We start from the raw sequence: 26,733 nt of genomic DNA, 5'->3' as shown, positions 1-26,733 counted from the left end.
AGCTTCATCTCAGAGGGGCACCTTGCTATATGAGGTGTCAGTTGTCCCCTACTGGGAGGTGTCTCCCAGTTAGGCTACACAGGGGTCAGGGACCCACTTGAGGAGGCACTCTGTCTGTTCTCAGAGATCAAACACTGTGCTGGGAGAACCTCTGCTCTCTTCAGAGCTGTCAGACAGGGACGTTTAAGTCTGCAGAAGTTTCTGCTGCCTTTGGTCAGCTATGCTCTGCCCCCAGAGATAGAGTCTACAGAGGCAGGCAGGCCTTGTTGAGCTGTGGTGGGCTCCACCCAGTTTGAGTTTCCAGGCTGCTTCGTTTACCTACTCTAGCCTCAGCAATGGCTGACGCCTCTCCCCCAGCCAGGCTGCTGCCTTGCAGTTTGATCTCAGGCTGCTGCGCTAGCAGTGAGGAAGGCTCAGTGGGCATGGGACCCACTGAGTCAGGCACAGGATATAATCTCCTTGTGTTCTGTTTGCTAAGACCATTGGAAAAGTGCAGTATTTGGGTGGCAGTGAGCTGATTTTTCCTGGTACACTCTGTCACAGCTTCCCTTGGCTAGGAAAGGGAAATCCGCCAACCCCTTGCACTTCCCGGGTAAGGCGATGCCCTGCCCTGCTTCGGCTCACCTTCCGTGAGCTGCACCCACTGTCCAACCAGTCTCAGTGAGATGAACCAGATACTTCAGTTGGAAATGCAGAAATCACCCATCTTCTGTGTCGATCATTCTGGGAGCTGCACACCCGCTTTCCTTTCTCTTATAACAACAGCAGCAATGGCAATGACAACACTCTCCCCCCCACCAGAAAAATGGCCCAGTTATTAAACTGTGCTCTCAGATTAAAAATTAAAACCCAAATCTCAGTACCCACATGTAGGTGAGGGGGCCTTTGGCCACACAGAAGAGTTTTAGCAACTGTGTTCCTTTTATGATAAGGTGTCCAAGGACTGCATTCACCTAGGATGAATCACAGCAATTTGCAGCTCTGTATTGTTGGAGACATTTCAATTCTGCTATTAGCCAGCCAGAGCTCAAACGGTTCTGCCTTCATCTGGTCCAGGATTAAGAAAAAAGTGTCTCTGGGACTGGAAGGGGGTGTAGGTGGCTTTTGTGAACTGTAGGTGAGAACAGAGTGTGATTGAATGCCAGTGAAGCCTAAAGTCTTAAGTCCAGTTAGGGCTTCTCTAAGGAGTTTTGTCTTCATTGAGCTACCTTCTTCAAACTTTTCAGGGTATATTCTGCATGTAGATTTTCTTCAATGAGTAAAAGCTTATTCATTTACTACTAGTTATAAACCATAGATGATTTCTTCCTATTGTTTCATCAATGTTGCTTATAAATTGTCACATCAACTGTTACATTAGTTTAATAGTGTAAAAAAATTCTGTGAGCCTAGTCTGATTAAGGTATTGCTGAATTTTTTAAAATATTGAAATATAGTACACATAGTATATACATCATTAGCACATAGCTCCATATAATACATCACCATCATGCATAGGACATTTTCATCATCCCAAAAGCCAAGCTCAGGTTCCTTCCCCAAAACTACTCCCTATTTATTTACTATACAGTCTTCTAAAACTATGGTTTAGTTTCGCTTGCCTTTTTTTTTTTTTTTTTTTTTGAGATGGAGTCTCCCTCTGTTGCCCAGGCTGGAATGCAGTGGTGTGATATCAGCTCACTGCAAACTCTGCCTCCCGGGTTCAAGCAGTTCTCCTGCCTCAGCCTCCCAAGTAGCTGTGACTACAGGTGTGTGCCACCATGCCTGGATAATTTTTGTATTTTTAGTAGAGAAGGGATTTTACCATGTTGCCCAGGCTGGTCTTGAACTCCTGATGTCAAGTGATCTGCCCACCTGTTTCCCGAAGTGTTGGGATTACAGGGGTGAGCCACTGCGCCTGGCCAGTTTTGCTTGTTTTTGACCTTACGTAAGTGGGATCATTTATATATCATCACACAGTATATATTCTTTCTTGCTGAATTTCTGTGCTCAAAATAATGTTTGTAAAATTGTTCACATTGTATAGTTTTATTCATCGTAATTGCTGGTGGTATTTCACTAAATGAGGACACCACAATTTCTACTATGAATGGACATTTGAGCTGCTTCCATTCAGGGGCCATTACAAATAAGGCTGTTATCAATACTCTTGTAAATATCTTTTTGTCCACATGTGCTTGCACTTCTGTTGGTATAGGCCTAGGAATGGAATTGCTGGGTCACAGGGTAGGTGTTTATTTCAATTTGTATTTTCTTGATTACTAATGAGGTTGAGCACCTTTCGTAGGTATATTAGCTATTTGGTATCCTCTTTTTTATACAGGAGGCATCTTGACTTGTCTGTATTTTTATGTTTGTACAAGTTTTTCATGTGTTTTGGACACAAGTTGCTCACATATACATGTGTTGCAAATATCTTCTACTCTTTGGCTTACTTTCCCCCTCTTTTAATAATGTCATTAGATGAACAAAAGTTCTTAATTTAATGTAATATATCCAATTTATCCATATTTTCCTGTATTGTTAGTGATCTTTGTGTCATTTAATAAATTTTTTTCTCTAGCCTCACATCATGAAGATATTTTCTTATTTTATCTAATAGAAGCTCTATTATTTTGCCCTTTACATTTAGAGCTACCATGCACTGAGAATTGATTTTTATGTGTGGTGTGACATAATGATCAAGTTTCTCTTTTTCTCCCCAGACAGTTACTCAATAGACTGAGCACTATTTACTGAATGATCCTTTCTCTGCTGCTCTACAGTACTAGCTTGCAAGATCAAATGTCCAAGTATGTGTGGATCTGTTTGAAAACTCTTTTCTGTAGTCTATTTGTCTTTCCTTACATCAATATCACACTGTCTTAATTACTGTAGTTTAATTACCTATAAGTCTTGATATCTGATGGAGTAAGTCCTTAGGCTTTACGCTATTTACAGTCCTTTGTATTTCTGAGTATATTTTAGAAGCTGCTCAGAATTTTTTATTAAAAAACACTGCTGTGATTTTAATGGGGATTGCATATAATGGAGTTTATGTTTCATAGAGTTTTCTTCATTCTACCAAGATGGGATATTTCTCTATGTATGTAGGTCTTCAGTAATTTATCTCAATATATGTTATTTTCTGTGCAGAGGTCTTGTACATATTTGTTAGATTTATTCAAAAGTATTTGGTAGTTTTGTTGCTACTATGAAATGATATCTGCTTTAAATTTTTATTTTCTAATTTTTAATGCTGGTATTGATTTCATATCTTGACCTTGCATCTGGCAACCTTGCAAAGCTCACTTATTATTTATGATACTTTAATTGTAATTATTATGGATTTTCTTTGCATATGTAAATAACATTTGCAAACAATCATAGTTTTTCTATTCCTTATACCCTTGGTTTAATTTCTGTTATTGTTGTAATTACTAGGATTTCCATTAGAATACTGTGAAGAAGTGGTGATTCTGGGCATACTTGGCTTGTTCCTAGTCTCAGAGAAAGCATTCAGCATTTCACCATTTATTATGATGCTGGCTTTTTATATGGCCCTGATGAAATTAAAGAAATTATCTTCCTTTCCTAGTTCTTAGTCTTTTTTCATGAATAGGTGTTGAATTTAATTAAATATTTTTTAACCTATTGAGATGTCAGCAATTTTTATCTTTCATGGTGTTAATACAGTGAATTACCCTGCCTGGCTTTTCCAATGTTAAACTAGAAATTGCATTTCTAGAAATTATCCAACTTGGTTTTGATCAATTGCACTTTTTATGTATTGCTGTATTGAGTTTGCTAATATTCCTTTTAGAATATTTGCATCTATGTTTGTAAGCATTATTGGACTGTAATTTTGTTGGTATCAAGTTGATGCTGTCAAAATTATAGAACTTTATAAAACGAATTGGAAAATTTCTCCTTTTTCCATATTCTCTGGAATAGTCTGTGTAATTGTCCTATTTCTTTCTCATATGTTTGGTAAAATTTACCAGTGAAGCCCAACTTTTCTTTGTGGGAACAAAATTGAATATAAAATTTAAAAAATATTCATAGAGATTATTCATATACTCTATTTCTTCTTGTATCAATTTTAGTAAGTTTTTTAAGAAATTTGTCCATAACGTGTAAAAATTCAAGTTTATTGGCATAAAATTGTTCATGTTATCCTCTTATTAACTTTGTAGCATCTGTGTTGAAACTTTGTCGTCTGTGATGCTATTCCCCTTTTTATTTATTTATTTATTTATTTATTTATTTATTGAGACAGGGTCTCACTCTGTTGCCCAGGCTGGAGTGTAGTGGTGCAACCAGAGCTCACAGCAACCTCAACCTCTCAGGCTCCAGCAATCCTCCCACCTCAGCCTCCTGAGTAGTTGGGACTACAAGTGTGCGCCACCATGCCTGGATATTTATTTTATTTTATTTTTTGTAGAAATGAGATCTCATTATGTTGTCTCAAACTCCTGAGTTCAAGTGATCCTGCTGTTTTGGCCTCCCAAAGTGTTGGGATTACTGGTGTGAACCACTGTGCCCGACACTTTTTATTTTTGATAATGGGTAATTTGCTCTTGCTGTCTTGCTGACTTGCTCCTGCTCTTGCTTTTGATCTCTTTTCTTTTTCTTGATCAGTCTTGCCAGTTTATCAATCTTATTGTACTTTTTAATGAACAAATTTTTGGCCTACTGGTTCTCTTTATTGTCATCTGTATTATATTTCATTAATTTTTTTCTGTTTTAATTTTTTACCTCCTTCTCCTGTCTTTTTTATTTAATTTGCCTTTCCTCTTCTAAAATCTTGGGTGGTATACTTAAACCATTGATTTCAACTGTCTTTTATTACATGCATTTCAGTATTACATGCATTTCTTTTATTACACGAATATTCTAAGTATAGTTTAGCTATATCCCACAAGTTTTGATATTATCAGTGTTTACATTCAATTAGTTTCAACTATTTTAAAATATTAATTGTGAGGGGTTTTTGAAATTTGCAAATAGTTTTAAAACTTCCAAGCATATGGGTATTTTACAGTTACCTTTGTAAAAATTAATTTTAGCTTATATCCACTATGGTCCAAATTTATTGGAGATTTTCTTTCTGATCTCGGTCCTGCAATTCTGCACTGCCTTAGTACTTCTCAAATGACTGTATGAAGCTGGGAATCATACAGTTGAAGAACGCCATTACATGTGCTGGGAACATGCACCTTTGAAGGCTTAGCTAGTGGTTCTCAACCTATCAGATGCAACACTACCATTTTAAATACAAATATTTGAATATTCCTTTTTCTATCCTGAAAAAAACTTATAGGTAATCTAAATTTTTAGAAAACAATAGAGTATCCTGTTACATGGAGGATAAATAAATAAAAGGTAATTTGTAACAAAATGTTTTTCAACCTGGAAATGTTCAGGCATGACTACACTAGAGACAATGATAAAGTTGGCAGATGTTTTCTTCTACATACATTGAGTTAATATGGATGTAAGAGAAGTAAGACAATACTCAAAGAATATTTATTGTTGACGCTTTTTTCCTTATATTTAACATTTTGAGATAAAGGCTAAATGAGTGTATTTGTGTGCGTATACAAGTACAATCAATGTGACTGTGACAACTGCAAATGCAAAGCTGATAAACATGTGTTGCCTTGTTGACTCAAATACCAGAAGCTGCGTTGTCATTGATGAAGGAATATTTCGAAGCGCTGAACAATTCTTGATAAAGTTCCGAAACAAACAAAGCACAATCTTCCCTCGATTTACATGGGAGTTGCATTCCTGGAAAATTCAGTATATTTTAAAACCATGCAAAATATCCTTTTAAAAAAATATGTAACATGGAGTTTAGGACCAAGGCTCAGGTAACTATAAAAATTTTTACCTACATAAATTTCTAGTGGAGTGTTTGAAATTTGTTTAGGACTGTGTCCTTCATTGTGGGACATTTGCAGATTTCTCCCTTGCCCACTAAATCTCAATAGCACCTCCTCCCTCAATTATTGTGACAATCAGTTCCTCCACATTCAACAAATTTTCCAACACCTCCCGAGCAGCACTGCCATCCTTGTTGAGAACATGTATCTAGTTCATCTTAAGATAGAACTGCCCACCTCATCCCCACTTTCTCTCCCAAATTCTGTGAAAGCCCAGCACAGGCACTGGGGGATACAGCAAGCCACTTAGGAAGATTCCCAACTTGTGTCATTGAATCATCTTTAAATTTATTTTTATTATTTTTTTATGTCTTATCATCTTCCAAAAATGTTTTGGTGAACTGCAAAGAGATATACTCAGAGACAGGAAAAAGATCTGGTAGGGTGAAGAATGAAAGAAAAACAGGCAGGCAGAATAAAGCTGAAAGCTGAGCCTAGTATCTAAAACACACACTCCCAGGGCTTGTATACTCAATAAAGTTGAGAAGTAACTGGGTTGTCAATTTAAAGAGGAATACTTGATCAGACACACAATTCTATGTTGATAAGATTAAAAACAAGCTCTAGTCATCCTTCCGTACCTGTAGGAGATTGGCTATAGGACCTTTGTGGATACCAAACTCTGCAGATACTCAAGTCCCTTATGGAAAATGGCATAAGGGACCATTTGCACGTAACCTATGCACCTCCTCCCATATACTTTAAATAATCTCTAGATTACCTATAATACCTAATACAATATAAAGGCTATGGAAATAGTTGTTATACTCTATTTTTTCATTTGTGTCATTTTTATTGTTATTTTTAATTTTTTAGAATATTTCCAATCCATGGTTGGGTGCGGAACCTGCGGATACAGAGGACTGACTATAATATCAAGGTAAGGACATGGATTCTGGACCCAGACTGCATACATTCAACTTGGCTTCACTTTTACAAACTGTGGGACCTTGAGCAAATCACCACATGCTTCTGTCCTGTTACCTATAACAGGATAATATCACTACCTACAATACCACACAAGTCTATTGTGAGGATTAGATAAGTTGGTGCACATAAGGTTCTTAGGAGAGTATACAGTAGTTACTTGTAAGCACTATATAAACATTTGCCAAATAAGCAGAAAAAGTTCTTAGAGAAAACAGTTTTTCCCAGCAGTTTTTCTCACTAATAGATGTGGAATTGAATTACCTAGATTGAAAACTCAGAGGAAACTTGACATTCATCAATTCTAATCTGTTTGTGTTACAGTGCAGGAAACTGCAGCCAGACACTGAAAGTCTAGGGGCCAAGCTCACATATTAGTTGAGGATCCACAAGTTAGTTGAGGATCCTGGTCCCCTGGTTCTTTTCTGCTGCTCTTGCCAATATGTCGGCCTGGAGCTGGCCTGTGGAGGGGTGCAGAGAAGCAGCCTATTGTCTCTCCTTCCCAGAGTGTCCACAGGTTCCAAAATTCTACCTTCTCTCAACTGTTCTATAACACCCCAAACTCTCATCTCTTCCTAAAGGACAGAGAGCAAAGAATAAATCAGGTGTGAATGACCCCTAAACTCAAACCCTCAAGGAATATGCAAATACATAGTAGAGTTCCTTTAAATATAGTAAATCTTCAACTTTGAGGAAGAGGGCGAATGGGTAGGTGGGAGGCAAAGGTTTTAAATTTAGAATTTAAAATTGAATTGTCTAAACTGGCAAAAGTCTCACCACTTTCCAGTTGTGAGACTGCACACAAAGTTACTTGAGAGTCTCCAAGCCTCATTTTTCTATTCTGTAATGTCAAAACAGAGATCATAAGGCTGTCAGAATGGACTCTTTGTGGCAATAAGATACCATATTATAAACAGGACCCAAGGTCATGCCAGGTAAGAACGAAGTCACACACCCTTACTCTTAAGGAATAAACTATATTGTAACTGCCTCAAGGTTTTTTCTTTCACTCTAGCAGTTAAACAAGCACTGATAAGTCTCCAGCCCACCGTGAACATGGGACACATGCAACATGCATGTTTGCTTTACTATGTATGCGAGCATCCCCCACTTCCTAAACATTTATTGCCCCCTGTAACCTGCTGAATATGTAAACGTAAACGTGGCCAAACGTTCAGCATAAATTCCTGCTTTACCCCTCTCTCCCTTGAAGTGCCTGCTTTTGGTGTCTGCCGGAGGCTATGCTTCCCAGCTTTTGGTGTCTGCTGGAGGCTATGCTTCCCAGCCTATCAGGATGGCCACCTGCAGGCTGTAACCCTTTGTTAGAAGTAAAGCTCTCCTCTCCAAGTTTCTGAACCTTGTGATTCTTCAGTTAACAGTAACATGGGGATGATAATAATCAACACCTCATGGGTTGTTGTGAAGAAGAAATGAAATAATACAAAGCACCTAGCACCATGCCTGGCAGAGAGGGGCCAATAAATGTTAATCATATTTGCTATTATTATTATTATTATTATAGGCATCAGCAACCTATCAGAGAAATAGTTTTCCTTTGCTCTTTGAAGAAAGGAGGCCGCCCCAGAAAGGCTTTATTGGTGTCCTCTTACTCCATGAACTTAGTTACCTTGTAGAGGGGAACAGGAATGTCTGGAAAGAAAGAACCTGAAGCTCAGTCCCGATAGGATCACATGAAGCATCACAAAGACAGAAGGGTTGCAGGGCTGAATCCAATTCAACCACTCACTCTAGTGTGTTCCTGAGAGTGCTGTCTTCTCTCTCTGACCCTTAAACAAATATGTCTATGTTCACTGTCCAGAATATAATACAAGACAGGGCTTGGTATTATTAAGATGCTGCTTACTAAATGAGGAACTCTGAGATATTGCACAAGAAATCTAGAAACTTCATGAATTGGGGGTGAATCTCCCAATGGTGAAAGTTCAGAAAGACTGGCTGCAAGGGGCTTTGCAAAATACATGCTTATAAACACACTTTCTCTTCCTTTAACAAGGAAAATGATAAAACTTCATAGTTACAGCGAGAAATACTGGGAAAGAAAAAATATGCTCTTAAAATTTCAATAACTTAATATATTCATTCTACTTAGCTGTTACGGGAGAGAAATCAAATATCTTACTGTTGATTTTCATTTTCCAAGGGACTTTGAACTATATGTGTGTAGGTGGCAGTAAATGGCTTTGTTATGGCTGCTGGGAGCTGCAGACTCTGCACACAGAGGTGTAGGTGGTTAGACTTGTGTTTTCTGGGAAGCAAGGGCAAGTAAGGAGTGTCTACCATGGGCCAGCTATATGCCTTTGGTATTCCATTCAACACCCTCCTCCCTGTGTTAGAGGAAACATTTCTCCTCCTGCATTCTTCCCAGCCTATAACAGGACTTTCTGTCCTCTGGGGGATTGGGAAGTTATTTCCTGCCCCTTCCTCTTTTACTTCTTCCCAAGGGAAAGAATGACTTCTCTTCTTAGGGAGGTTGGAGAAGGGTCCTAAACAGCGGGCTCTCTTGTTTAGGCTGACTGTGCACAGGGTGAGACAATTTTTTCATTGCTTCTGCTTTCCTATGGGAAGAACGGTTGAATCCTAGCCTGGGATCTGGAGGTTGATGTCTCTCTTCTTGCTCTCCAGAATTCATTGATTTGAGGCTTGCATCTGACCTCCATGTTTTTGCACCACAGACTCAATTCTCCTCATGTGCAGGTCCAGACCCAGCTGGGGTTGTATCATTTTGAAGGTCATCTGATTGCAGGTCCACTTTAAGGGCTCCTACTCAACAACCAATAAAGGTCCTATATTAATCTGTATTTGCTGAAATATGACTATTTCTCAATTGGTTCAGAATCAGAGAAGCTCTACTACCCAGAAGAGTTGGAATAGGCCTTGAAATGTAACCCAAGCATCTTATTATGCAGGTAAAAAGCCAAAAATCGTATGCCCCTCTTGCCAGCTGACCTTCCCAGACCCCACCCAGGTCTGGCCACATAATAATGTGCATTGCCCAAGGTGGCTTGATTGCCTGGTCTGGCAGCTGGAGGAGTGGGCCCTGCACCTGACCTCACTGTGTCTTGGCTTTGTCCAAGTAGACCCCTTGCCTTCGATTGTTCTGTGCCTAATGTTTTCATGCATTTAGAAACACCTGCAGCTTTCTTCCCCTGGCAGTGCTCTGAACCCTTTTTTTTTTGCCGGGGGCACTGTCACCAGTGTCTTGAGATATGTTCCTGTTCTGTATCTGACCCCAGTGGACCGGAACCTGCACGTAGGTCTGCTGCCTCCCTGCCTAGCGCTCTTTCTGCTCCCACCAGGGTGCATACCTCTGTGAATTACATGGCTGGACTTCTCTTAACATCAGACTCTATTAACTAGAACAATAGTTTTATCTCATCCTGTGATTCAAAGACGGTTGCTAGGGAAACCAGTGGGGATATGTTTAATCTGTAAATCCTGTAATTGCCCTAAAGTAGCAACAATTCATGTGCTTGCTTCAAAAGGATTTGGACTGAACTGACTGGGAAGCAGGTGAGTGAAGAAGAACAATCACAGGTTGGCTCCCCTTGTGATCTGTTCACATTCCTCATAAGGTGTTTTTTCCTGCTGCTTTGCCAAAAAGCTAAAGGGATTAAAGAGGGAGCACTGCGGTGCCCTTCTAATGGACCAGGAAAGCTAGCTAGAAAGACAAAATTATGCAGTTCTTCTCTTCTTATGGATTCAAGTGGTCAGAGCTGAGTGATTGGAGGCTGTACTGGTGGTGATGGAGAGAGATAAGAGGATAAATACTCCATTTTATTTTAAAATGGATTCAGAATCCTATAATTGTAGTTTGTAGGGGGCTACTAACTCCAAATGAGGAGAAGCAAGGTATTTGGGAAGTCTTATCAGAAGAGACCAGGGTGGTCTAAGCATAGGAGCACAGGGTCGGGTTTGGAGGCGCACCCAGCATCATCCCCGCCAAGCCTTTCCTTAATCCACAGCAGTATTCAGTGGGTCACCCACATGCTGCTCGGGCACTGCCAAAAATGGAGAACTTGCTCCTTCCCAGAGCAGCTCATTTTGTTTTTAGACAGCCCTGATTGTTAGAAGATCTGCCTTAAATTGAACTGAAAAATGGGGTGCCGGGGGCAGGGGACAATTTTCCTCCTTGACTTGGCTGACTGGCGGAGCTCACAGAGGTTTCTTCATAAGACATGCCCTACCTCTGTCACAGGGCCCACACCCAGCAAGCCACACTGGCTCAAGGGCCCAGAACTATCCAGACCGTTGAAGAGTCCCACCTTGAGGCACAGGAGAGAAGCAGTAGGGAGAAAACTAAACATTCCTTGATGTAGTGTTTGATTAAGAATAAAATGCACAGCTTCTGTCTCTCGGGGCCCTGCAATGTTTGTGATTTAAAAAAAAGCAAAATCTAAGTGCAGACCCTGTTGCTCAGGAGAAAAGTCACATGAAACTCTTCTTTATACAAAATGGTTCTGAGAATCATCACTACCATTATCGGTGGAGATGACTCAGTATTCTAGACTTAGCTAGTTATGCAAAGTCCAGGGAGGTCATTGTGCTCTCTTTTGGAAACATAATAGTTCCATTAATGCAGCTGAATATCACATTTGCTCTGAGCAGCTGCATCCCACTGCTGACTCATGTTGAGCTCTACAATCAGCGAAAACTTGGAGGGTATTTCTCCTTTGTAGGTGCAATATCATATGATCCCTAAGCCCAGCTCTATTGGGACTATGGGTGTCCAGGGTCCCTCCTAGCTCCTTGCCTGCTTTTGCTGTCAAGTTTGTGAGTTCACCTTCTGTATTTTAAAATTCAGGATTGCAGGCTGGTGCGATGGCTTGCACCTATAATCCCAGCACTTTGGGATGCTGAGGCAGAAGGATCTCTTGAGCCCAGGAGTTTGATCAAGACCAGCCAGGGAAACATAGGGAGACCTCATCTCTACTAAAAATAATTTTTAAAAAAAGTAGCCAGGTGTGGTGGTGCATGCCTGTAGCCCCAGCTACTCAGGAAGCTGAGGTGGGAGGATGGCTTGAACCTGGGAGGCCAAGGATGCAGGTAGCCATGATCGTGCCTCTGTACTACAACCTGGGCAAAAAAGCAAGACACCTGTCTCAGTAAAATAAAATTTAGGATTGCAGGGATTGCACCCTCCTGTCTCTGGTTCTTTGTTACCTATCCTGATCTGTGAAGTCTTAGGCAGTCACTGCCTGTGCATAGTTGATGTATCTATGTGGTCCCATTCTCTTCAGCTCTAATTTATCCAGACCAGCATGTTTAATAAGGTTAGATGTCTGATCTACCCTTTATTAATGTCTATTCTCTTTTCCAATTCATTGACAGAAAAGCTGGAGGAAAGTCAGGAGCCAGGGAGTTTTGCTTTCTTTGATCTGTTGAAGCAGCATAAGTAGTTTACCTAATAGTATACCGCCCTTGTGAGAGGTAACAATGCAAGATTTTGGAAAAAGACATCTAACCTGAGTGCTTATACTTTGCATAGCCCTTTTGCATTGTTTAGTACTACTGGTTTTTATGCTACTTAATTGTTTTAAAACAGATTTATAAAAATAGACACAATTTGCTAAATCCTTATTCAGTTCAGTCACTCTTAATGGAAAGTCTAGTTTTATATGCCACAAAGCCATAACCAAGGTGCACCTCATTGTAGAAAAAGAATCCAGAAAGAAAGAAATGGTTTTGAGTAGCAACTTTGAAAATTCCAAACTATGAAACAAAGGCAGAAATCACTGTTACAAGGTCCTTGGCTTTCCAGGAAGTCCAAAACCCAAATGAAAAAGGCATCTTGATTTTTCTCTCTGAACTCTGCTCAAGGTTTACTAAGAAACTACCTACCACGTATAAATGGGAAACACACAAAAGATGTATCTCTTGGAAGGTGAGGGCTGTTAGTGATTTTGGCCTCACATTAAGGGAGCCAGAACCTGCCTGAACTGCTAGAAATAAGGGGTGGAAAGACAGGACTGGGTTCTGGGGCTGCATCCAGGGAAAACATGTCAGTACCATACACCTAACACCAGATGAGTGGACAGAGACATGTCAGGAGAAAAGAGGAAAAAGGAATGCCCCGGGCTCCAAAAAGGAAAGGATATGGGATTGGTGTAAGGGTCTGAGGGATGAGAAAAAAGAAAAGATGGTGATACATAATCACTTTTCTTTTTTCCTTCAGAATGATGACTTAAAACTAAACATTGGTCACTGCAATCAAAGTTTTAATATGAAAAATCAAGTACCTGGCTCTGAAATTTCAGAATTTCTTGGTGGGGAGTTAGGACTAGGAAGAATCACAGCCAAAAACAACTAACAGTAACTCCCATAGCAATGATCTATATTTAAGATGTAGATACATCCATAATATATACACTCTGGAGTGGTTTATTAAAAGGCACTTCGAGCCATTCATGAAGAAATAAATGATAGTGCAAGGCAGCCGGACTCAATGGCCAGGAGGGGAGTTAGCAGTGAGTGCTCTTGAGGAGATGCCGAGGCTGGGTGGGCAGAGGGTACTTCGAGGGGGGCCTAAGGGAGCCCTCAGTGGGCCTGGGTGATGATGTCCTCAGAATTTCCCAGTGTGTGTGACCTCTGCAGCTTGAGTGTTTCTAAGGGAAGTTTGGAGGATAAAGACAGCATCTCTGGGACACCGGACCAGTGTCCTTCAGGTCTGGGAGCCCCACAGAGCAACAGCTTGGAAAGTATACTGTTATTGGAGGCAAAACAATAAAAATTCCATTCCAGAAACATGTCCCTTGCAAACCTAGGTACCTGCTGCTCACTGTTCAATGGTGGCAGACATTTCAGTGTAGGCAGCTCAGTGCTTCTCATGCATAGACAGACTGCTTCCCACTTCCCCACCCAAGGGGCACCTGGAAATGTGTGTGCATGTGTTTGTCACTGTGTGTGTGTGTGTGTGTATGTGTGGGTGGGTGGGTGAATATAGAGGCTACTGGTATGCAGTGTCCAGGACAAGAGATGCTTAATGTCCTGCAACATGAGATCAGTTCCTCAGAGCAAATATGGACCCCATTATAAAACAATGTGCTTTGGACCCTGTCAAGAGGAAATTCCCTTAAAAGAACTAAATGTATACCTTACTGAAACCAACTAAGTTGGTATGCATTTGAACATGTATATTCCAATGTTTTCTGCTTTTAAATTTAAAAGCTCTTAAAGTTAGAAAATACAGATGAGCATAAAGAAAATGATCAAAATAATCCTCATTCCTACTATTTAAGTAATTGATATGTTGGTATCGATTAATGTGTCTTTCCATTTATGTATGAAAATAAGACAAAATTATACTATATTTTTAGTCAGCTCTTTTTAATTACTATATTGTGAATCTTCATTGACTTAAATAGATCCTTTTGTATATAATTTTTAGTTGCTGCCTAATACTGTATTTTATGTCTGTACCGTTGTTGAACTATCCTCCATTGTTGAATAGCTATATTTTTTTTTTTTTTGCTATTAACACAATGTGGCAATTTATCTTTGAATGGTTTTTTATTGTCAGAGAGCAAAAGGATGTTTAACAGCTGGAAGGTAGGAGGATAGATAGAGTGACAAGAGTTTAGGGTCTGCAATGAGAAGACATTGCTTCAAGTCCCAACTCTGCCACTTACTAGCCATGTGACCTTAAGCCATTCAGCTCAACCTCTTTGCCTCAGTATCCTCATCTGCAATATGAGAATAACAATACTTACCTGGCAGGATAGCACAGGAGATTAACTGAATAAATACATGTGAAAGTACCTTTCAACTGTACCTCACTCTGAGAGAGAAGGGGGAAAAAAACATTATCTTCCATTTACTGTGAATCTCTCATATGCCAGGCACTTTCCTACGTTTTACATGCTTTATTGCATTTGATCCTCATGGCAAACCTGTAAGGCAGGGGCTATTTTTTTTATTACCCACATGTTACACAGAAGGGAAATGAGACATGTGGATAATCTACCCCATCATGGGCACAACGGTAGAAGCAGCAGGACAGAGATTCAGACCCGGGTCTGTGGGACACATCCCAGGCTCTGAGGTGATTACAATGCAGAAGAGAAGCGCACTCTCCAGTGTGGCAGAAGGCCAGCTACAGAGCCTTCCAGACCCAGCTCCCCGGGAGATGAATCACCAGCTAGGGACAATCCTGAGGCCAAAAAGCTCATGATAGCCTGCTCACAGTCTTGAGTCAATAGGTCTTTTATTAGTCTTTAAAATGGGGACCACAATCTTTATATGTATACAATATTCGTGCATTCCAGAGCTCTTTCCCATCCATTCTCTCACTGTTCTGACAATAGCTCTGTGCTGTGGGTGGGGCAGGAATCAGCTTGTGAAGCATCATCCTATATGTTAGGACAGGGAAGACTGGAACTCTGGATGCCTGGTCCCAAATCATTTGAAATTTGAATAATCCCAGCTTATTGGAAAAGGAATCCTGTCTTTTCTACTTGGTATCTGTGTAGCTTTGGGTAACTCATTTCATTTCTCAGATTTTCAGTTTCTTCATCTCTTAAGAGGCCAAAAGCAGGAATAAAGTTTATGTCAAGGATTGTCCTAAAATCCAAATGAAGTCATGGAGGATATTAAAAATGCCTACCACTGTGTCCCTCCCACCTCTAAGGCAGTGTACCCACTCCAGCCACCCAGCCCCTAGTGTGCTATGGTCTACACCAGATGCCCCCTTCCCACTCCACTGTGGGTGATTGGACTGAGGTGGGCAATGAGCTCAAAGAGTAGTTCACTGGCCTTAAAGGAATTCATCAAATACTGAGCTGAATCACCTTGATTCTTTTGAGATTTTTTTTCACTGATAATTGAATTTTTAATTCTACTTAGTTTTAATTAATTTTAATTTAATAGCCACATGGAGCTAATGGTGACTATAATGTACAGCTCAAGGCTATAAGTTTATTCTCTGGGGAAAGTAAAACAGAAGTCAAAGAACATTAAAAAATTGAGAGCTTTTCTTATGGGGAAAATTGGCACACTAAAGATACCACGGACCCAGAGAAAGGCCAAAAAATATATATATGAGGGAAAGAAATGGTAATGCCTGGAGGGGCCCGTGTTAGTAGAATTCAATATGAAAGTATTAAAGAGCACTTCTGGTACTATGAGGAATGAAATATTATGAAATGCTTAGTGCTATAAAATAAAGACAACCTGACAAAGTATACTTTTAATTTTATTCCTGGGCTTGCAAGAAGTTATGTACCACTTATGCACTACCACCTTCACCCCCAACAAAGACCTGAACACACAGCAATAAGTGCTAAGTATAGGTGAAAGGCAGGGTTGCCCTGCTGGCAAATGCTGATGTTAAAACTGCAATCAAAAGCCAGCTAACAAGATAGATTAAGCCTGGGGTCCTAGCAGTGGGCTAAAGTTTCTATAGGTGGGTAACCCTCTGGCTCTCAACAAAAACAAATCTCTCTGGAGAAAAGCTTCCTCAATTTGGGTCCTTAGATTTCGTGGATTAAGCAACAATATATGAGCACTCAATAAAATGTGATCAATGAAATATAATCAAACACACAAGAAAGCAAACCACTATAAGCAAGAGGTAGAAGAGATGAGGTATGCCAGACTTCTACTTCTAAGAACTTTAAATGTTGGAATGAGAATATTTGAAATGTATAATAATTATAAAATTCATTCAAAAAATATGAAGTCACAGAAATAGGCATGCAATGCTAGACTATAAAAAGTGAAATGGTAGATTTGAAAAAGACAAACATAACTTTTAGAAATGAAAAATGTTATTAAAACAGAGGAAAGAATTAGTGAAGTGGAAAATACAGTTGAAGAAATTAAACAGAATATAGCACAGGAAAAAAAGATTATAAATAAGAAAGAAGGATCAATAATCATTATAGGTTCCAAGTAAAGATAATATATTGAACACATACAGCTCATTTTACTCCCTTCTCCAAACTTATTAAAACTACAGCAAAGGGATTTTAAACAATCATATAAACCCACAAGAATGGGCAAAATATGAGATGAGATACCAGCAACAAACTTCTGGAAAATGGAATATAAATGAAGAATTGATAACAATGTTACCAGAGCTAAGAAAACCAAATCCTAAACTGGTGGTGGGGAAATCATTGAATCAACTGAATTTGCATTGGAACACAACACAAAAAGTAAAAAAAATATATAATACAGTAAGAGGCATAAATTAGTAGGAATTAAAGATAAAATAGAAGCACTACCAAATCAAAAATTCTTTAAAAAGACTATTAAAAATAGATTAATCTTTAGTAAGATTGAGAAAAGTGAAGGTATAAATATGTATGAACAAAGGAACATATCTACAGATAGGCAAAATTAAATTTTAAAAAGATTTTTAAAAAATTTAAGTTGAAAAAATATTTTAAGTGCCAAAAGAGCAAGAATAATCTACACTACTTTATGTCTATACATTGGAAACAATTTAAAATGCCCAGAAAAACTTGTGAAACCAACTGAAGAAATGGAAAACCTAAATAGCCTTATAATCATTAAATAAATTTAAATGGTAGTCTAAAATTTTTCTGCAAAGAAAATAAAAGTCTCAATAATTTTAGTGACATATTATTATTGCATTAAATAAAAAACCAAATGTCCAAGAAGAGCCAAGACATTCTGAGGACAAACAGGATGAAGGAATGTGCTTTTCTAGATTGCAAGCCTTATTAAAAAGCTAAAGTAATTAAAACAGTATGGTTTTGAGGTAAGGATAATCAAATTAGCCAGTGGAACAGACTAAGAAGCCCCCAAAAATCTCTGTCTGTCTCTCTGTCTCTCTCTCTCTCTCCCTCCCTCCATATATATATGTGTGTATATGTGTATGTATGTATATGTTTGTATATATATGTGTGTATATATATATATATTTGCTCGATAAACGATATTGTGTTGTAGATCATGAGTGGCTTATTCAATAAATGGTGCTGAGAGCATTAGTTATCCATATAGGAAAAAAATTAAAGAAGCTCGTTATTCTCTTACATACAAAAATTAATTTTTGATGGAATAGAATCTTAAATATGGAAGGCAAAGTCTTAAAAATTTTGAAGAAATATAGAATATTTTTATAATCTTGAAATTTATTTAAAGAATTTTTTTAAAAGACACAAGTACCCATTAAAAAAGAAAACATTGGTAAATCAACTACACAAATCATCAAAAGGTACCATAAATGAAAACATAAGGAATTCATATCTAGATTAATCTTGACCGTGGTCTTAAGACTTCCAGCCTCCTGAATGGTAGGAAGTAAACGTCTGTTGTTTAAGCCACTCCGTCTATAGTATTTTTGTTATAGTAGCCTGAGCTAAGACAGCTTTATATAAGCCTTTGGGGACCATAGATGAACTACATCACTTGGTTCTAGCATGTTCTGTGGTTTCAATGCAGAAACCTAGAGAATAACTAAGGCTGGGAGAAAGAAGGACCACACTGGTGGGAGAAGCTGATGACAAGTGGTAAGGAGTGGGCAACCTGGGTACTAATTCTTGTTTTTTCTTCCCCAGCCTTGTGGTCTTGGCCAAATCACTGGGCCTGTTGTCTTTTCTGTAGAGAGAAGGGCTGCTCAGTTCTCATTTGGATTCAACCTTTCCAATGCAGCATTTAAACACGGAGGAGGGATTTTTTTGGTTGTCACAAGGACTGGGGGACCCTGCTGGCTAAATATGCTCCAATGTGTGAGACAGTTGCACCCTAAATGCCAGTGTGCCCCTATTGAGAAACATCCTCTCTATAACAGTCCTTTGAATGAGCCCTTTACATCTCTCTACACATACATGATGTTTGCTGGTGGGTCGGGAAACATTTGGATATTTTATGAAGCATGCAGGTCTCCACCCAAACCCACAGGTCAGATGGCTGCTGTCCAAACTTTAGGATCTTTGGGGCTGCAGATGAGATGCTCTGTTCTGGTGTATGTCCTGCTTGGGCTGCCTCTCCTTGCCAGAAGAAGATTTAGTTGAATTCAATTGAAGTGTACTATTACCAACCATTTGCTCCCTTGTTCTGACAGCCAGCAGGAGCAGAAAACTGGCTTGCTCTGGTACTAACTGCATTCTCAGAACCGTGCATGCAGTGCTTTATCGTTCTGTTCAAAGCTAAGCAGTGCCCTCCTTGGGACACTCTGGGAATGTACAGTATTCATTGCTCTAAGAAAATGCCTTGGCCACAAGGAGAAAACATTCTCTGGCTGTGGCTTGAGCCAACTGGGTCAGCGCCAGCCTGTGCAGATGTCTTTGTGGACAGAGAAGAAGTCCCTCTGGGAGAAGGCAGCCCATGCTAGGGTGCATAGATTGATGAGAGGAGCGACAACTGTATTTCTGTCCTTACTTGCTCTCCTGGCCAGGTGCTCTTATGCAGTGCACTAGCTGTACAACAGTACCTACTGGCTGGACCCTCTCATTCTCTACCAATTCAGCAGTCTCCTCTTGGCTTTATTCAGGAGGCTGTCTCCCCATGGTTGCCTGAACCCAAAAGCAAAATGTGTGGGTCCCACCTACTTCTCAGGCTCTAGTTCTAAAGAATGGGCCCAGGTGTCCAGCCTCCACGGCCTGACATTCAATGCTGTGTACACTCCGGTTCCAAGTTGCTTTTCTACTCACTGCACCCCAGACTCTCTGCTAAACAGGCTACTTTAGTCATTGCCACCCAAATAATGCTTGTAAAGTTGCATCTCCACACTCTCATACTCTTCCCTTACCCTCACCTTTTATCCAACTCTTTCAAGGCTTGGCTCATTTTCAGTCTTCTGGGAAGCCCTCTCAATTGCCCCCAATCAGGAGTTACTGAAAAGTGTCCTTGTACCTCCCATTGGTCACTGACTGCATGGTTCATGTATTGGGAACCTTGATTGTTAAGAAGATTTTAAGTTCCTTGAAGGTGGAAACCTAATGAGAAGACTTGCCCTTCAGGCTCCTCTACTTAAGAATCATTCCAGGCAATTACCATGGAAACAAATATCTTCTCTTCCTGGCCTCTTGGACCAAAACAAACAGACAAACTGTTAAAGAGCAAGGAATTTGGCTCCCCGCCTAGGTTGGCAGTGAGAGCATCAGAACAAGGTTGAGGCCAAATCCATGAACTTCATTTAGTTAGTTGCCCATGAACTTGGCTTGGAACGCCTTGGCCCCATCTTAAAGCCCTTTATTCTGAGGACACTGGTCAGCCTGAGGCCCATGCTCCTTAGTCCCACCACAGGAAGCCTTCTCTCTCCATCTGTCACTCTGAGACCATATTGGCTGAAGCTCTGGGCTTACTCATATCCTGAGTCATCCAACCTCGCATGTCCATAAAAATATCCATATCCTTATAGGTGGAGGCCTTATAGATAGGTTGTTCAGTCAGATTTATGAGTTTTAGAAAGAGATGCTTTGGATGCAAAGGACCTTTGGTGAGTTTGCAGAAGCCCTGGACTCAAATCTACCACCACTCAGAACAGTGAATGCCAGAAAATGCCTGGAAAAGGGCATCTCTTTGCTGAATGACCCTAGTAATCTACTCATTCCCCAGGTAATTACTGAGCCACTCTGTGTTCCAGGCACAGTTCTAGTTTCTGGAAATATACCTGAGAACAAAACAGACAGAAATTCTGCCCTTATGAGCCTCCACTTCAGCTCCTGGCCAAGTCTGTTTTTCATATGATCCAAGCACTTTGGCAGGTGTTAGGGCTGTAAAAGGGATGGCATGGGACCCCCTTGGGTAGGGGACATGGCAGACAGATCTCTTAGAAATATTGCCGCAAGCCTCACTGTTCAAGTCTGGTGTGTGGAGCAGCTGCATCAGCACCTCCAGGGAGCATGTTAGAAATGCATCATCTCAGGCCCTTCCCAAGACCTTCTGAGTAAGAAACTGCACTTTACAATATGCTCCCAGGTGAACTGTCTGCAGTGAAAGGCTTGAAAAGCCTTGCTACAGGACAGCAAATCCCACAAGCTGTCCTACAGTGAAAGGGAGCAGAATGATAATGTGCATTTGAGAAAGAGCACATCTCATGCCTCAGATTCAGAAAGGTGGCGTGTTCAAGACTGAGATCTCCTCAGAAAGAAACATGCTTAAAAATCCAATGCTACTCAACTGTATTTGATGGCTCAACAACAAATCACCGACTGTAATCACTCAACAGAACCAGCATCCTGTGAAACACACCTTGAGAAACCAGTAGTGGACCTTCTGGCATTCCCAGATTCAACTTTCTTGGCTTCAATGACTGCAGATGGAGTGAGCCCATGGGGTGATAACTGGCAGTTTTGCTGAGGAACAAATCTGAATCATGCCTACTGCCAGGCTGAGGCTCTGGGCCAAGGTCTCAGCTTGGGATAGGGTGAGGATCAGAGGGCTGGAAAGATAGAGGGACTCGGAGACTGCCAACTACTGGTTAACTTGTGGCATAAGGAGGATATATACAGAAAACACTGGATTCTATAGCTGAAATATGTCATTTGGAGAAATTTAGGAGCCAATATAAGCATTCCTTATTTGTCATTTCGGGGATTCAAGAAAGTCATGGGCTATATATATTCCACAGGTGTCAAGAATCTATAATGATGATGATGGCAAAGACAATGATAGATACCTTTTTAAAACTTACTATATGCCAAGCACTGTCCTAATTCATATGTTCCCAACAGCAATGCTAAGTGGTATAATCCTCATTTCTGCAGATGAAGAAATTGAGGCACAGAGCTGGCTCCTCGTTTTAATCCGTTTCATGCTGAATGTGACTTCTGAGACCTAGGTGACAGGCAACTGACTGGTGCAGACTAAACTGGCCAGATGGTGGAGTGACCACTGGTCCCCTTGATCCCCCGAGCCAGCCCCCGAAGGCTGAGAGACTTGCTCAGAGCCCCATCCCAGAAGTGGGCAAGATTCACATCTGTGCCTTAGCAAAACTGCCAATTATCACACCATGGGCTTATTCCTTCTGGAATAGGGTAAAGGAAGAACAGAGAACCCCCTCTGGGGGTGCCACTTAGGTGTGAAGCAGCCCTAATTGGGCAGGTATAGGCTGGAGTGACCTCAGTGGTAGGCCTGGGAGGGGACACCTGGTTTGCTCTGGGGCAGTCATAGAAGGCTCAGCACAGTGCTGGACTGCAGGTAGGACTAAGCTTGGATTATAAGGCCTGGGATCTTCTCACAATGCTGGTCTGCAGCCACTGTGTGGCCTGTGACAGGCCTTTCCCTGGGTCTCAGTCTTTGAAAATAATGATACACCCCCCCACCCCACCACACCCAGTCATGGGTTGCACCTTGGGTTTCAACTCAGTGACTGCTTTTCAGGAGGTCCCTCTGGAGCTCCTTGGGGTTATGGCTGCTCCAGGCTGTCAAATCCAGATCATGCAAGAGGTGGCTTAACCCTCTCCCTCTCAGGGACACGAAGAAGATCTGTTGCTTCCAGATTGCACCAACGCACATGCCTAGAACCCCAGTAATGAAGCTGGAACCTCTGCTGTGTGGTCAGACAAACCCAAGGATAAATTGCCCCTGCTTCTTGGGATTACACTAGGAATTTGCCATTCTTCACTAGGCAGTCCCTGGGGCCTAGAGCCAATTCACTCAGTTTAACATTCCCTCCCTTTGAGACAAAGTATAGGGTGGTGATAATGAAGTCAGTCGGGCACAGCCTTGAGTGCTGGCTGTGTGACACAGGGCAAGTCACTCAACCTCTCTGAGCTCCAGCATGCTCATTGGTAATTGGTATAAATGAACGTACCTATATCATGGGACTACTGTGAGGTGCCAGCACATTATCAGTGCTTTGTAAAGAGCCGCTATTACTCTTGTTGTTGCTTGGACATTTGTTATGAGGGGGGAATACTTTTTAAAATTTGCTTTTTAAAAACATCAAATTTCTGAAGGCATTTTCAAATGAGACTTTAAAATATGTTTTTCTCTTCTTATAAAGTTAAAATTTTTGTATGAGGTTAGGCATAATTTTTTTTGTTTTAAATTAACAAATAGCAATCGAGGGCTTCTAAGCAATTCCAAGGACCCCCTTGCTGCTCTATTCCACTAGTCTTCCACCATCTCCCTCCTGGCAGCAGTCACTGGCATTTTTGTATGGCTCACCCTGGAGGCTGGCAAGCTCTGCACCTCCTGGTCGGGAGCTGCCAGCTCTCCCCTGCAGCTGTCCTGAAGTCCTCTTGCTGTAGGTTGTCCCTTTATCCCAGAGCACTCACCCTAACAGGGAAGTCCCTCATTTCTTCATTAACTTCCAGGTTGCTCCCTCCCCATTAATGCTGAGCTGGAGAAGCAGGGTTCACAGGACCTTACAATAAATAGGGACCAGGAGCAGCAGCTCGGAGATTCAGGCCTTTGGCTTCCTTGACCCTCCTGTCCCAGGGCCAGCATCGGGGAGGGAGGAAGAGGACAGGGACAACAATCAGCAGGGCCCGTGTAAGCATACACTTCTTATGGATGACTCCCCTGACAACCACACGGGGTAAGGCCAGGCTCACGGTCACACAGTGGCTGAGCCAGAAGACCAGTGTTTTTGCTTTTCCATCTAATAATGGCTCCGCCTATACAAAATTTTGGGCAGGAAGGGCAATGCATCTATTAGAACTCATTGGTGACAGAGGCAGCAGGAGCTAAATTGGCTGAGTTGAACCAGGCTGTTACTTCCTAGCTGTGTGACCTTAGGGAAATCACCCAACCTCTCTGTGCCAACAATTGTGCCTACCTCATAGGGTTCATTTAAGGATTAAAGAAGTTGATAAATATCAAGTGATTAAAATCCTACCTGGCACATCCATAGCAGGGATTCTACATGCTAGATATTTTAATTGTTGTTAAGCCTCATGAAGGCAGGAGTCTTTGTCTATGTTGGTTACTGGTCTGTGTTAGAACAGTGCCTGGTACTTAATAGGGGCTCTATAAACAGTTGTTGGGTGAATGAATCTATTTCTTTCAAGATAAAACTCTTTTGCAATGCAGCCATTGTTTGTCTTGGCCAGCAGAGGGCAGCAAATAGCTGTGGACTGATTAATTGTGGGCAAGGGTGGTTTTAATTTTGAAGGCTAACAGAACTGTCCCCTCCTGAGCCAGTTAGGGAAATAAAAGGTTGCCATGTACCTGTACGACTGGCCCCGACCCCTCCCACTCACCTTTGTGCAGGTTAGAATGATTGTCAGGCATTCAACTCACAAAAAATCTTGGTTCCATTTCTTCTCAACTTACTTTCAATTTCCTTCCTCCCTCCCTCCATCCCTGCTTTTCCTCCTTTCTCCGTTTTCTCTAATCATATTTCCCCCTGCCCCCACACTCACTCCTCTGCATCAAGCTAGTATACTGTACACACTCCCAAACTTTATCTGTACAATTGCAGCTTGTACTGCAAACCATGACATCTAGAGTGGATCCTTATACAGTATTCTTCCCAACCAATGAATGCTGCTAAACCTAGTATAATTTTTTAAACAACATGTAATTTGATAACTAGACCCAGAGAGGTACTATAGCTTGGCCAAGAACACACAGCAATTAGGGGTAACGTTAGAGCCCTAGCCAAGGCCTTCTGCTGTCCATTATACAGCCTCATCACACATGTTCTCTTTTGCCAACAGGAGGCTCACGTGGTTCCTGTTTGTCATCCAGTCAATACGGCCATCAGCTTCTGGCCCCAGACACCTTTCCTCTGCACTGTGGCACAGAGGAGCAGACTGCTTTGGAGGGCAGCTTCTGGGAGCTCCAGGGACCCTGGCCAGGCGGCCACTGCCACTGACTTCCTTGGCTCACTGAGCCCGTGCCTGCAGCTCTTGTGTTTCCTCTGTGCTGCAGTGGACGCTTATCTTCCCCCGATGGCACATTTCTTTGTCACAGACAGGACCCTCACTGGCAGTCGGAGGTGAGTTCCTGGGGAGCTTCTGGGTCTTGTTGGTGCCTTCTGGCACCACTTGTGGATGGGATGGCTCTGACACCCAAGCCTCACCACTGCTCCGGGGGTAACCCAGTGACATGATCTCCCCAGCTTGCTAGATCCTGTCCTTCCCAATTATGATCCAAAAAATCATGCTAGGATAACTGTCTGGAAAAAATATTTAATTGGTCTTCCAGCTGGGAAACAAATTCTATATGAATTGATGAGAAAAAAAAAAACAGAATTTTTAAAACTAGAAAAAATGTGGGTGACCTATTATCTTAGGGGATATTTCTTTAAGCATGAAAGCAAAACTAGAAACTATAAAAGAAAAAATGTACAGGTTGACTACATAGAAATTAAAAAGCTCTATATCCTGGTAAACATCCAAATCAAAATAAAAGCTAGTGACAAATGGAGAAAAGTTGAGCTACCCGTGTAACAGACAAAAGATAAATATACTAAATCAGACTCTCAAGAAAATGGATAAAGAATCTGAACTGACAACCTAAAAATATCAAGTCATAGGAACATGAAACATGCTCAGTGTTACTGGTAATGAAGTAAATGCAAAATTCAATTTCTGCATCTTGAAGTTGTAAATTTCAAAACTACGTAGTGTCAGTGAGGATGCGGGCCACAGCCTCTCTCATTCTGCTGTTGGCACAGTTCTGGAGGGCTCTGTTTGCTTACAGGTGCCCATGATAAATGCTTTTCTGTGTAGCCTTCATCGCTATCACCTTACTATCTATTGCCTCCTCCCTCCCGCCTTCCTTTACCACACCAATATACTTCACAATGATAGGGACATTGTTTACTGATCTGCCCCAAATGCTTACAATAGCACCTGGCCCGGCTGGGTGTGGTGGCTCACGCCTGTAATCCCAGCACTTTGGGAGGCCAAGACGGGCAAATCACAAGGTCAGGAGTTCGAGACCAGCCTGGCCAACATGGTGAAACCCCATCTCTACTAAAAATACAAAAAATTAGCTGGGCATGGTGGCAGATGCCTGTAATCCCAGCTACTCAGGAGGCTGAGGCAGGAGAATCACTTGAACCCAGGAGGTGGAGATTGTAGTGAGCCGAGATCGCACCACTGCACTCCAGCCTGGGTGACAAGAGCAAGACTCTGTCTCAAAAAAAAAAAAAAAAAAAAAAAAAAGCACCTGGCCCAAAATTAGATGTTCAACATATGCTTATTGAATGAATAATTGATCTTTAACCCAGTAGCTCTTAGGAATTGATACTAAGGCAACAATCAGTGATGTACAAAAAAGATTTATATCCAAGGATGCTCATTTCAACATATATTGTAATAGTCAAACTTTGCAAACCACTGAAATGTCCAGTAGAAATTATGAACCATCCTTTTTAGAGACTATAATAGTAAAGTCATGAAAATCATGTTATAGAAGACAACATAATAACATAGAAAGATTTCCTAGATATATTTTGAAAAGGGCAGGCTATATAACTGTCCAGAAATTTATTTTCTATGTATAATACAATCTTAATTTATATAAATCTACACATATATGCATGGAAAAAACTTGTGTAAGAACATACTGACATTTTAACAGTATTTATCTTTGGATAGAGTAATTGTAAAATGTTTACATGTTTTTCTTTACTCTTTCATGTATTTTTGCAGAGTTTCTGTGATAGGACCATTTTGTTTTTGAGACTGGATTAAAAACAATGTAGCAGAGGCCATGGGTGCCTCACCCATATTCCTCAAGCTGGCCCTAGTTCCAAGTAGCTAAGAGCCTGGGGGTGGCCCTCTACCTACAAAGGATGGGAGTGAGTGGCTGTCTCTCACAAATTCCTCAGCCCCAGGGGACAATTCTGCAGCATGTTCCTCACAGCTTGACAGAGACCCTGACCGTGCACCTTGGTGGCTGTTCTTTGCATTCCCTTCTTCTCAGCCTTGCTTCTCCATGCCACCTCAGTGCTTCCTGGAATCACCTTTCAAGCCAGCTACTTGCACAC

General features: G+C 41.1%; 1 protein-coding gene across 1 annotated transcript in view; it reads right to left on the bottom strand.

Moving 5' to 3' along the window:
* Window positions 1-5,477: 5,477 nt before the first annotated feature.
* Window positions 5,478-26,733, bottom strand: part of WLS (Wnt ligand secretion mediator) — a 133,275-nt gene continuing 112,019 nt past the window's right edge. The window contains exon 12 of the mRNA XM_019019532.4: window positions 5,478-5,772. Within this exon, the coding sequence (XP_018875077.1) occupies window positions 5,651-5,772 (122 nt within the window). The 3' untranslated portion in view covers window positions 5,478-5,650. The remainder of the gene's footprint in view (window positions 5,773-26,733) is intronic.

The sequence above is a fragment of the Gorilla gorilla genome, chromosome 1 (genome assembly GCF_029281585.2).
Source record: "Gorilla gorilla gorilla isolate KB3781 chromosome 1, NHGRI_mGorGor1-v2.1_pri, whole genome shotgun sequence".
NCBI classification, from domain to species: Eukaryota; Metazoa; Chordata; class Mammalia; order Primates; family Hominidae; genus Gorilla; species Gorilla gorilla.
This window is presented reverse-complemented; position numbering and strand designations above follow the sequence as displayed.